Genomic DNA, 13,347 nt, shown 5'->3' on the forward strand with positions numbered 1-13,347 from the left:
TATATATATATATATATATATATATATATATATATATATATATATATATATATATATATATATATATATATATATACATATATATATATATATATATACATATATATATACATAGAAAAAAAGAGGAGAGAGCGCACGCCCATAGCGTATAAAAGTTTTAATGAAGGGGGGAGGGGGAGAGAGGGGGGTAAAAAACGCACTTACAAAAAATGCATTAAAATCAAGCATATGTGATATACATAATCACCACCATCCGGTTTAGCTGAGACTCTTGGGGCACTCCTAAGCTCCGTTGGTAAGGGGCAACGTCACTGCAGGTTCCAGGACTGGTAGCACCATCCGGTCAAACTGCAGGCTTCAGGGGCCTCCGTTGGTAATGGAACACCGTCCCAGCAGATTCACAAAGCAGGTAAGCTATGAAAATGTCCAAGAAAGAGGTCCCGTGTAATGCTGCCTCTAGCACTCGTGCCTGGATCAATACGCTCCAGCGCTTGGTGTGGACTCCAATGTCTCTGCGTCTGACGTCACGACGCTCCCTGACGCGTTTCGTCAGTCACGGCTAACTTTCTCAAAGGGATGTCATAAGAAGGGGAGGTCCGGTATTATATATACAACCTCAGAGTGGTAATTAAAGAAAATCTCCTCCCCTACTCAGCTGCATTCGTTTTTCGTGCTGCTACACACATATATATGCACACTTATATTTACATAAAATACAGGTAATTAACCCTAAAAGGATCGGAGGAGAAAGCAAAATTTAACTCTAAATACCAGTCTACATCGTATTGCATTTTGAATAAATGACACATAGTATACAAAACATATACATACAAGCTCATTAATAAAAGAAATCATTCTATAAAAAAACCCATAAATGTATATTAGATTTATATTTCACATAGACTGGCATAACATAGTTCATCAATGCCAAATTCATCATGACAAAAGTCCTAAAGGGATAAAACCAGAGGGAAACATTCAGCCTACATGTAAATCACAACCTCTCAAATGAATATATATTAATGTGTGTATGGATTCTATTATGATATTCCATAAGGTGCATCAGTAAATCATACTTAACTTCACCTAATATATAGAGAGGGATGACCCACATATAGGCTAATACTACATAAGGTTACTGTAAAACAAAGGATCACAAGATATCATGCCATAAAATAGAAAGTGCAATAATATATATATATATATTCCCAATCACACATAATCAAGTTCAAAAATTTTTCCTCTAATGAGTGTGTGAATGACTTGAATATTGACAATAAGTCATATGATCCCGATAGGAGAATACTAATCATTTTAAAAACCATCAGTCTGGAGTCTGTATGCCACAAACAAGGCCAGGTCCCGGGGAACTATTATGTGAGTGCTTGTTAGAATTAATTATATATTTTTAATTTTTTGAAATTTTTAATTTTTTAATTTTTTAGTTTTTAAGGTAATAGGGACAGAAATGTATAAGTATCGTTCCCCATTATTTACTATCCAGGCCCTAAATGGCCATAATAAAGTGAGTGCCTATTTAAATCAATATTAAATATAATATAGGTGCTATACGATAATTATAAAAGTGTATGTGAAAATTAATATTAAAAATATATTACCTATTATCATCTATTCAACCCTATAATGATCCTATTTTTAATTGGACCACCTAAATGTGCAAATGAAAATTATTTCATAATTATATCCATTGTCCAGACGGGTGGAAGTGTGGGATAGGGGAGGGGGGGGGGGGGAAAGGGGGGGGGGGCAAGGAAGGGGGGTGAATCTCAGGAGGAGATGCAGACAAAGGATGGAATGAGAAGCAGAGGAAGAGAACAGGAAGAGACATCCAAGGAATGATCAGACTAGAGTACTAACGTCTAAACACTCATTCAGTCCCCCAGGATTAAGGGTGCCCAATTGGTGAATCCAAAAGGTTTCCCGCCTACAGAGTGTCTTGAATCGGTCGCCTCCTAGAACACAAGGAGAAATGGTCTCTATTCCCATAATCTGCAAGGTCTTGGGATTTTGTTGATGAAATAGTTTAAAGTGTCGAGAGACACTATGGTTAGTGAGACCCTTAATGACATTTCTCCTGTGTTCCAGGAAGCGCGTACCCAATGTTCTCGTGGTGCGTCCAACATATTTTAGACTGCACCCACATTGTATAAGGTACACAACATAAGTGCTAAGACAAGTGATGGAGCTACTGATGACGTATGATGCCCCTACTCTGGGAACAGACATGAGTATTATTCAAAAGATGCCTGCATGTAATGCATCGACTGCGGCCACAGGGATGGTTTCCCAATGGTCCCTTATTTTTAGCAGTATCACAAATTGAGGAAGACTTGAGCCTAGTGGGAGCTAATATACTTTTTATACTTCTAGCCTTCCTATATGTAACAGTAGCTCTATCCGGCAGGATAGGTCCTAAATGGGGATCACACTTGAGAATGGACCAATGATCATTCAATATCCTATTAATGGATCTTGATGACTGGTTATAGGTGGTAATAAACCTCGCATTCGATCTCTCCGTCCCTGTGTGTGTTGCTGGGATGTCATATCCTGAACGTTTTCCTTTTTGTAGTTTATTTTTAGATTTCTCAAGCAAAGTAGTTCTAGCAATGGAACTCACCTTGCTGAGAGAATCTGAGACCACGACAGGATCATATCCCTTAGAAAGAAACTTCTTCCCAAGTGTGACCGACTGGTTTTCAAAATCAACATCCCTTGTGCAGTTCCTCCGTATTCTGTGGAACTGCCCCAAGGGAATATTGTTGAGCCAGTGTTTGTGATGGTTGCTGGACGCATGGACGTAGCTATTCACAGACACAGACTTGAAATGTGTGGTGGTGATAATATTCAAGTCTGTGTCTATGCTCAGGGCCAGATCCAGAAAGACAGTGGACAAATTATTGATATCAAAAGTGAATTTGAGTCCAAACGAGTTGTTGCTGAAAGAGCTCAGGATGTCGAATAATTCCGACTCCTCTCCATCCCAAATTATAATAATATCATCTATGAAACGGCCATAGTATACGAGACCCGCTCCAAGCAAGATGTTCTGCCACACATGGGACTCCTCCCAGTGCCCCATAAAGAGGTTGGCATAGCTAGGAGCGAATCTCGTACCCATGGCCGTTCCACAGATTTGCAAGTGAAAATCATCTTCAAATAAAAAATAATTGTGCGTAAGAATGAAATGGATACTTTCTAAAATAAATAACCTGTGTTTTTCCGGAAAAAGTGGATCCTTGTCCAACCAGTATTTAATAGCCTCTAACCCCTTGGTATGTTCAATGCAGGTGTATAATGATGAAACATCACATGTTGCCCATAGATAGGTGGATTTCCACCTAATGTCAGAAATGGAGTCGATGACATGGAGCGTATCCCTAATATGGGACCTCAGTGCAGTGACATAGGGGTGGAGAAAATAGTCAACATATTGGGATAGGGTCGATGTCATCGACTCCACGCCCGATACTATGGGTCTACCCGGGGGATTGGACAAGGATTTGTGCACTTTAGGAAGGTGATAAAAAATAGGGGTGCGTGGGTGTGAGCAAAATAAAAATTTAAATTCCGCTTTAGAAATAATACCTTCACCCAGTGCAGAAGTGAGGAGCTCCTTCAGCAACAACTGGTAAGAGTCTACTGGATCGGATTCCAACAAGGTGTAGGAGGCCGAGTCACCCAGGAGTCTGCGTGCCTCAGTGAGATATGCAGATAAGTCCTGAATGACTATGCCCCCCCCCTTGTCGGCCTGTCTGATAACTATATCATGGTTGATCTTAAGCCCGCCCAATGCGCCCAGCTCACCTTTAGTTAAATTAGGTTTAAATTTAATAAGTTTAGCACACATGGACTCAAAGTCACGTAAAACCAGACTATAGAACGTCTCCACGAAACCGCCCTTGGATTGGTAAGGGAAGAAGACCGATTTGGGCTTGAATGGTGAGTGCCTAATATTGCAATCCTCATCTAAGTCTCCCTCCACAAACCTGGTCGGGTTGGTGGCCCGCTCAAAATTGTCAAGAGATGCTTGTGATCCTGAAGGTGAATCCGAGTCCCTCAGCAATGAAGTGAGTGCATCAATACATATTTCTTCCTGTGTATTAAAGACAGTTGTTGGATCAGTACTCTTGATATTATTCTCCTGAATCTTAAAATGTCTATTCAATGTCATTTTTCTGACAAAACTGTTTAGATCAATAAACAATTGAAACAGATTCGGACCTGTATTGGGGGCAAAAGATAAGCCCCTTTCCAATAAGGACCTTTCACAATCAGTCAATACAGTTGATGAGAGGTTGAAAATATTGCTACTCTCTGATGGTGTAACTAATCCTCTTCTGTTTTCCTTCTTCCTCTGGACAGCTCTGCCTGCCCTAACTCCTCTGCTCCTCTTTTTCCCTGGCCCGAAGGCCTGTTTGGGGCCTCGCGGTCCCATAGGGGATAATGTTTGTCTGGATCTCTCCAGACATATCTCTGTGCCTGATATTATTATAGGTCCACATTATTATTATATGTGTATATATGTTTTGCTTATGTAATTAAGACATTTACATCATATCGTTATAGCACATATATTCTATTGTATATGTTCCTTAGAGGCGCAGCTTATCTCCCTGTTGTTTGTTATATATATATACATATATATATATACATATATATATATACACACAGAGACACAACGTTGCAAAGCGTCGTAAGATCGTTGGATAAGCCATTTTGGCGTTGTAAAAATGAATATAGGTATGCATTGCAAAGCGTTGGATAAGCCATTCGTTGTAAAGCGAAGCGTTGTAAAACGAGGACTGCCTGTACCATGTACAGTAAATACAAATTGTATGTATTGTATGTCTTTATTTATATAGCGCCATTAATGTACATAGCGCTTCACAGTAGTAATACACATGGTAATCAAATAATTAACAGATAATATAAATAACAGATCATGGGAATAAGTGCTTTAGACATAAAAGTAACATTAAGGAAGAGGAGTCACTGCCCCGAGGAGCTTACTGTCGAATTGGTAGGTAGGGAGAACTTACAGAGACAGTAGGAGGGAGTTCTGGTAAGTGCGTCTGCAGGGGGCAAGGCTTTATGTATCATGTGTTCAGAATATCCACAGTGCTATTCATATGCTTCTTTAAGCAAATGTGTCTTAAGTTGGGTCTTACAGGTGGATAGAGAGGGTGCTAGTTGACTACTGAGGGGAAGGGCATTCCAGAGGTGTGGGGCAGTCAGTGAAAAAGGTTTAAGGCGGGAGAGGGCTTTAGATACAAAGGGGGTAGAAAGAAGACATCCTTGAGAAGAACGCAAGAGTATGGATGGTGCATAACGAAAAATTAGGGCTGATATGTAAGGAGGGGCAGAAGAGTGTAAAGCTTTAAAAATGAGGAGAAGAATGGAGTGTGAGATACGGGATTTGATCGGAAGCCAGGAGAGGGATTTCATGAGGGGAGATGCTGAGACAGATCTAGGAAAGAGTAGAGTGATTCTGGCAGCAGCATTTAGGATAGATTGTAGGGGAGACAGGTGAGAGGCAGGAAGGCCAGACAGCAGGAGGTTACAGTAGTCAAGACGGGAGAGAATGAGGGCCTGAGTCAGAGTTTTAGCAGTCGAGCAACAGAGGAAAGGGCGTGTCTTTGTTATATTGCAGAGGAAAAAGCGACAGGTTTTAGAAATGTTTTGAATGTGAGGGGCGAATGTGAGAGAGGAGTCGAGTGTGACCCCTAGGCAGCGTGCTTGGGCTACTGGGTGAATGATCGTAGTTCCAACAGTAATGTGGAAGGAGGTAGTAGGGCCAGGTTTGGGAGGAAGTATGAGGAGCTCTGTTTTAGCCATGTTGAGTTTAAGGCGGCGGAGGACCATCCAGGATGATATAGCAGAGAGACATTCAGAAACTTTGGTTTGTACAGCAGGTGTAAGGTCGGGTGTTGAAAAGTATATTTGTGTGTCATCAGCATAGAGGTGATAATTAAACCCAAAAGATGTTATTAGGTCACCTAGAGAGAGTGTATACAGAGAAAAGAGAAGAGGTCCCAGGACAGAGCCCTGGGGTACCCCCACAGAAAGATCAATAGAGGAGGAGGTGTTAGCCCCCCTGGGGCGCCCACCAGTTTGCGCACCGCTGCATTCAATCACAACACCCACACATACTCAATCACAACTCACACAGACAAAGCACACATACTCAGACACACTGCACACACACGCAGACACGCGCACGCTGCAGACACGCGCACGCTGCAGACACTCACACACTGCAGACACTCACACACTGCAGACACTCACACACTGCAGACACTCACACACTGCAGACACTCACACACTGCAGACACTCACACACTGCAGACACTCACACACTGCAGACACTCACACACTGCAGACACTCACACACTGCAGACACTCACACACTGCAGACACACACACTGCAGACACTCACACACTGCAGACACTCACACACTGCAGACACTCACACACTGCAGACACACACTGCAGAGACACACACACACACACTGCAGAGACACACACACACACACTGCAGAAACACACACACACACACACACTGCAGAGACACACACACACACTGCAGAGACACACACACACACTGCAGAGACACTCACATACACACACTGCAGACACACACACACACACTGCAGACACACACACACACACACACACACACACACACACACACACACACACACACTGCAGACACACACTGCAGACACACACACACACACACACACACACACACACACACACACACTGCAGACACACACACTGAAGACACACACTGCAGACACACACACACACACACACACAGCAGACACACACACTGCATACACACACACACTGCAGACACACACACACACTGCAGACACACACACACACACTTACACACTGCAGACACACACACTTACACACTGCAGACACACACACTTACACACTGCAGACAAACACACACACACACACACACACACACACACACACACACACACACACACTGCAGACACACACACTGCAGACACACACACACACTGCAGCCACACACACACTTACACACTGCAGACAAACACACTTACACACTGCAGACACACACACACACTTACACACTGCAGACACACACACTGCAGACACACACACACACACTGCAGACACACACACACTGCAGACACACACACACTGCAGACACACACACTGCAGACACACACACTGCAGACACCCACACACACACACACACTGCAGACACCCACACACACACCCACACACACACACACACTGCAGACACACACACACACACACACTGCAGACACACACTGCAGACACACACACACACACACACACACACACACACATACACACACACACACACCCATAGTGCAGACACACACACTGCAGACACATACACACCCACACTGCAGACACACATACACACACACTGCAGACGTACGCATGCACACACACTACAGCCACACACTGCAGACACACACACACTTTAGACACTCTCACACACTGCAGACACTCTTACACACTGCAGACACTCTTACACACTGCACACACTCTCACACACTGCAGACACCCTCACTTACACTCACACACTTTTCCCTGGGGGGTAGTACTCCGCATGCTCCGGTCCCTGTGTGGTGGAAACAGACAGGAGGAGGAGGGGCTGTCTGTGTGCAGGGAAGGCCTCGCAGAGAGCAGAGAAGCAGCAAGGCTCCGCCCCCACAGCAAGGACCCGCAACAAGCAGAGAAGCTGCACGGAGCCTATTCAACCGCCCGCACGCAGCCTGCGCACACCCTAAATAATCCTGCGCGCCCCCAGTTTGTGCACCGCTGCACTAGGGTATCCTGCTTCAGTATTGCCCAGAAAGGAGAATGAGGCACAGGGATGAACAAGTATCCCTGTAGCTGAGGGAATCCCTAGGTTAAGGGTGTTACCCGAACTAGTGCTCATGTGAACAAGAACCATTGTAGGGTTTGTGGGTGCCCGAACCATATATAAGGTTGAGGGGGGACTCAGAGTCCAGACTGAGTCTAGAAGATAGAGTATGTGGACTAAGACAGCTAGGAGTAAAACTACAAACATCTTATTCTGCCCCCTATACCCAAAGACTCAAGAGTATATTAAACATATACCTTAGTGTATTAAAGTATACTTTATTAAATGGGGTCCTTGTGCTTGTTACATTTGGAACCGATGGCCAAACAGGCTGCCCGAGCTAATCCATAGGCGCCGGTAAGTCTGCTGGACATCGGAGTTCAAAGCAGTCAGAGTGTGCCAGAGGTGTGAAAAGCATGTGGGCAGCGGGGAAAGGCGAAGTACCAAGGTCCGGGGAACAATGGCAGATGTCCGGGCTGCCATTTGTTCTGCCAGACCTGGTGGAGCCTGTCCCAGCGGGTGACATTGAGATAGCCTGGGACAGACATGGCAAACTTGCGCATGTCCCTTGGCTCTCAGATTTCCTGCTGACCCGGCCTTTGTAGCCGGCTTGGCTCTGATTGGTTGCTGGGAATTTTCCCACACGATGATTGGCTGCTGAGTTTTGTAAATAAAACTCGGAATACTATAAAAAACCTGTAAGACAATCAGTAGTAAGAGCGCAGACAGGCTTTTCAAAGTTTCTCTTGCGCGTATAGCAGAGCAACCGGCTTCGATTTCAAGCCAGGAAAGCCTGCCTGCCAGAGACTGAGGCAGTGATTCCCAATCTTTTTTGTTCGGAGGAACCCTTTAAGTTTTTTGAAAAATCTCGGGGAACGCCTATCTGGCTAATACATATTAGATTAATTTCACACCTCACAAACTCCCTCTATTTCCCACCCTCTACCCAGGTATTTTCTCTCCCCTCCATCTCATTCACTTTCCCCCCCCTCCCGCCTCGCATGTATTCATCTTCCCTTGCGTCTCACTCTTACTCCCTCTTTTCCTCACTCACTCCCCCCCTCTCTCCTACCTTCCGTCAATTACCTCACTCTCACTCAATCCCCGACAAAATACCAAAAAAACCACACCCCTAAATACATGTAACCCTAACCCGCAATACATAATAAAAATACCCACAACCGCAAATACATATTAAAAATGACCACGCCAATACATATTAAAAATAACCCCGCTGCCCCAGTACATTTTAAGAAGACCCCCGCCGCCCCAATACATTTTTAAAAAAAACCCACCCCCCAATACATATTAAAAAAAATTGAGCCGCACGGGTAAAATCTTCATAATCACCCCTCCTCCTCATATACCCCCCTGCATGTCACATCAATCCCCCCCCTGCATGTAACATCACTCTCCCCTCCTGCATGTCACATCAATCCACCCTGCATCTCACACCTCCCCTGAAGATGCCTGATCCCCACCAGAGAATATTTTAGCCTCATTAATTGAAATGTACATAGACTATTCCCCAGCCCAGGGAAGACAGCTTCATAGCATATTAATTAGGAGTGAGAGATTGATGTTGAAAACTAGTTTCTGAAATACTTGGCTGAATAATGTATCCCACTCACTAGCCATGTGATTTTTTTTTTTTTGCCTGGGTGAAAGAGAATAAGGAAGGGGTGACGAGAAGGTGGGTTCAGGGTGACAGAAGGAGAAGGGAGGAAGGAGATATACTACAGGAGCGTAGCTGTTCCATAGTTAAAGTTGCTATAAAATAAACATTCAGGCTGGCTAAAATAAAAACTGAACAGCAATGTGACAACTGATGCACCATGAGCATCACTCACATGTCAGTCACCGAGTGTGTCAGTCACCGAGTGTGTCAGTCACCGAGTGTGTCAGTCACCGAGTGTGTCAGTCAACGAGTGTGTCAGTCAACGAGTGTGTCAGTCAACGAGTGTGTCAGTCAACGAGTGTGTCAGTCACCGAGTGTGTCAGGGGGGGAGAAGCAAATACAAAGTGGGGGCAAAAATGGAGCTGGGGCGGGGCAAAAACAGATCTGGGGGGGCAAAAACTCACGTCTCAGCACCGACTAGCCCCGCCCCTCTGTCTCCTGCTCTCTGATGCACCCGCTCTCCGCACTGACAGAAGTGCCGAGCTGCTAGAGCGCTCCGAAAAGGTAGTAGGAGAGCGGAGGGAGTAGGAGAACCGGTGGTAGCAGTGAGTGCGGCCGGCCAGGCGGAACCCCTGGGACTGTTCCACGGAGCCCCAGGGTTCCGCAGAGCCCCGGTTGAGAATTACTGGACTAAGGCTAAGCTTATAGTGCCAGCGACGCGATGGTCGCTGGAAAATCAAATAGAGATGACTTCCAGCGATCACGACCAATCCGTCGCGTCGCGCTTACTATAAGCACACGCGACGGCGGCAATACATTTGTTTTGCTGCCGCGTCGCTGTTGCCGGCACTATAAGCACAGCCTACTGTAATTCGCTATTTCTGCGCCAAGTTCTCAATATCGAACATAGCGGATGGGGCTGGGATTTGAAGACGATTTGTGTTCCATGTGATTTGCAGTAACTCGCTGTCAAGAAAGTCCAAGTTTTCAGAAGAGAAGGGAGCTTTCGTGTGTGGAACTAGAAGAGTCTAGTTTTCGACCCCAGACCCCAGTAAGTGTCTTTTTGTCTGTACTTGTTCCACTCGTGTAAGCAAATTTGTGCGAATAAACTTCAATTTATTTCATAACCTTGTTTTACTCAATGAGTGATCCTGGTAAAAAGGTGTAAATTGCGTGGTCTTCCGTGACACACCCAGAGTAAATACAGATAATACTAGAAAACTTCTATAGACTAAACCCAATTATCGCAGAAAGGAAGGAGCAGAGAAGAACAGGCTAAAAAAAAACTTAAATGCACACTTGCTAATATAATGCAAGAAGCCCGACAGATAAAATGGGGGAACTTGACTTAATAGCTGCAAGGGAGCAGTATGATATAGGCATTACTGAAACATGGTGGGATGAAACTCATGACTGGGCAGTTAATGTAGAGGGTTATTTCGTTTTTAAGAAGGATCAAGGAAATAGAAGAGGAGGTGGAGTATGCTTACAGTGGTGTGAAAAAGAAAGTACACCTTCTTTGAATTCTATGGTTTTACATATCAGGACATAATAACAATCATCTATTCCTTAGCAGGTCTTAAAATTAGGTAAATACAACCTCAGATGAACAACAACACATGACATATTACACCGTGTCATGATTTATTTTACAAAAAAAAAGCCAACATGGAGAAGCTATGTGTGAAAAACTAAGTACACCCTTACTGCTTCCATTGGAATTAAGATGCTAAGTAGCAGACAGGTGCTGCTAATTAAATGCCCTTGATTAATTGATCATCAGCAAGTGTGACTACCTCTATAAAAGCCGAAGTTTTAGCAGTTTGCTGGTCTGCAGTATTCAGGTGTGTGTTAACACAATGCCAAGGAGGAAAGACGTCAGCAATCATCTTAGAGAAGCAATTGTTGCTGCCCATCAATCTGGGAAGGGTTATAAGGCCATTTCCAAACAATTTAAAGTCCATCATTCTACAGTGAGAAAGATTATTCAAAAGTGGAAAACATTCAAAACAGTTGCCAATCTTCCCAGGAGTGGACGTCCCAGCAAATTCATCCCAAGGTCAGACCGAGCAATGCTCAGGGAAATTGCAAATAAACCAAGAGTTACATCTCAGACTCTACAGGCCTCAGTTAGCATGTTAAATGTTAACGTTCATGACAGTACAATTAGAAAAAGACAGCCACGGCCCCTTTTATTCTCCAACATCTCCGAATTTTTTCGGGGATTTTTTCCGAATGCCACGCACTTCACCACGTTCATGACGCATTCTGACCACATTCATACCGCATTCATATTACATTCACACCCGCGGTTGATGCGCAGTTGATGTGTTTATTGATAATGGTTCAGATTGCAGACATTCATGAATTGTAATGTGCATGCGCTTCAGTAATGTGTCGACTTGCAGGTGTTTAAAAGAATACCACACTGGTCCATTGTAAATTGGCCTTGGGACTGAAGAAGTTACAATAATGTATCAATTTAGGCTTTTCATATTGAAAAAAGACAAGCACAGTTTCTGGTCTGGTGTTATTGTCCTGAGAGTCCCGCCATGAGTGCACAACTGCAGTCCGTGTTCCAAAAACCCGACTGAACGTACGCTTATTTAATATGGGCCGCAATTAATGTAACTGATGATAAGATGGCAACAGTTGTTCAAATGTATCAGTATTTGATCAAAAACTATGACTTTTACAAAATTTTACCAGATTCTCGTGTGCAATAAGGAAAAAGTTATGTATTGATCCCGATGTTGATCCCGATGTTATTGGAGGGTGTCGGTGTGTATCACCGGGTTTTTCCCGTATCTATGATCATGGAGACTTCAAAAGGCGAAAGGTCATGTTAAAACCAACTAAGAAACGTCAGTCGCAGGCAAGCAATGTGCCAGCACCAGCACCGGCTTCCAGTAACGGTCCGACCGTCAGTGAAAACCTGGTGACCGACAACCTTTGCTGTCTGTCCCCGCCCGGATACCTGCAGCCTGAGCCGGATTTCACGTACAGATTCCAGCAAGCTTGCATGTACCTAAGCGATTTCCAGCCTCATCAGCTGACTACAGGTGTAGTAGTCCCGCTGTCACCTGTCAACTACGTGTATGATCAAGAATACAGGACTGGCAGTGGCTCGGCGCCAGCTGATTGGCAAAGTCTATGGTGAGTAATGTTGCCGTATTTTATTCTGTTTTTGAAATATCAATGCACAGTCAAGCGAGTCTCCTGTAAGCAATATCATGGGCTGAGCAGCTTCTACAGTAGATACTGAACAATTGGTGGAACGCTAGGCGCATGCGCATTGGAACCTTCTTGAAACGCATATGCATGTCTTCACATCAACAGTAGGGTGTACAGAAAGTCAAAACATTTACAGTAGGATGGTGTACAGAAGAGTCAGTCAGGCCTGCACAACTCTAGTCCTCGAGGGCTGCAAACAGGCCCGGTTTTAAGGATAACCTTAAAAACCGGGCCTGTTTGCGGCTTTCTGGAACTGGAATTGTGCAGGTGTACAGTAAGGAAAAACATTTCTTTATTAATACAAGTTAAAAAACGCAACATCTCCTTTATTAAAGTACAGAAAGTCAAAACATTTACAAAAAAACATTTACAAAAAATAAACAACAGTTTAACAGTCACGCAAATTCGATCCCCACCAGATTGTCCTTCCAGGGCCGATGCCTTGTATGGCGCAAAATGCCATTAATGGAGTCTCAAACGATTTTCATTAAAGGATCTGAAATTGAAAAATAGCGCCGCAATTCCTCCACAATAGTCCTTCTTAAATTTTCAGGATGATGTCGGGCACCGTATCGATGCAAGCGTATGTAGG

The 13,347-nt window shown here is 44.1% G+C and overlaps 1 protein-coding gene across 10 annotated transcripts in view; it reads right to left on the reverse strand.

Annotated features, from left to right (window-relative positions):
* Positions 1–13,347, reverse strand: part of HOOK3 (hook microtubule tethering protein 3) — a 727,656-nt gene that overhangs the window by 456,172 nt on the left and 258,137 nt on the right. For 7 of the 10 annotated variants that reach the window (XM_075603823.1, XM_075603834.1, XM_075603820.1 and 4 more), the window contains one exon: positions 1,759–4,117. The exons of the other annotated variants lie outside the window; for them this stretch is intronic. In XM_075603823.1, coding sequence (XP_075459938.1) covers positions 2,207–4,117 — 1,911 coding nt within the window. In that variant the 3' untranslated portion in view covers positions 1,759–2,206. Of the gene's footprint in view, positions 1–1,758; positions 4,118–13,347 lie in introns of those variants that run through there. 10 annotated transcript variants of the gene reach the window in all.

The sequence above is a fragment of the Ascaphus truei genome, chromosome 1, assembly GCF_040206685.1.
Source record: "Ascaphus truei isolate aAscTru1 chromosome 1, aAscTru1.hap1, whole genome shotgun sequence".
In the NCBI taxonomy this organism is placed as follows: domain Eukaryota; kingdom Metazoa; phylum Chordata; class Amphibia; order Anura; family Ascaphidae; genus Ascaphus; species Ascaphus truei.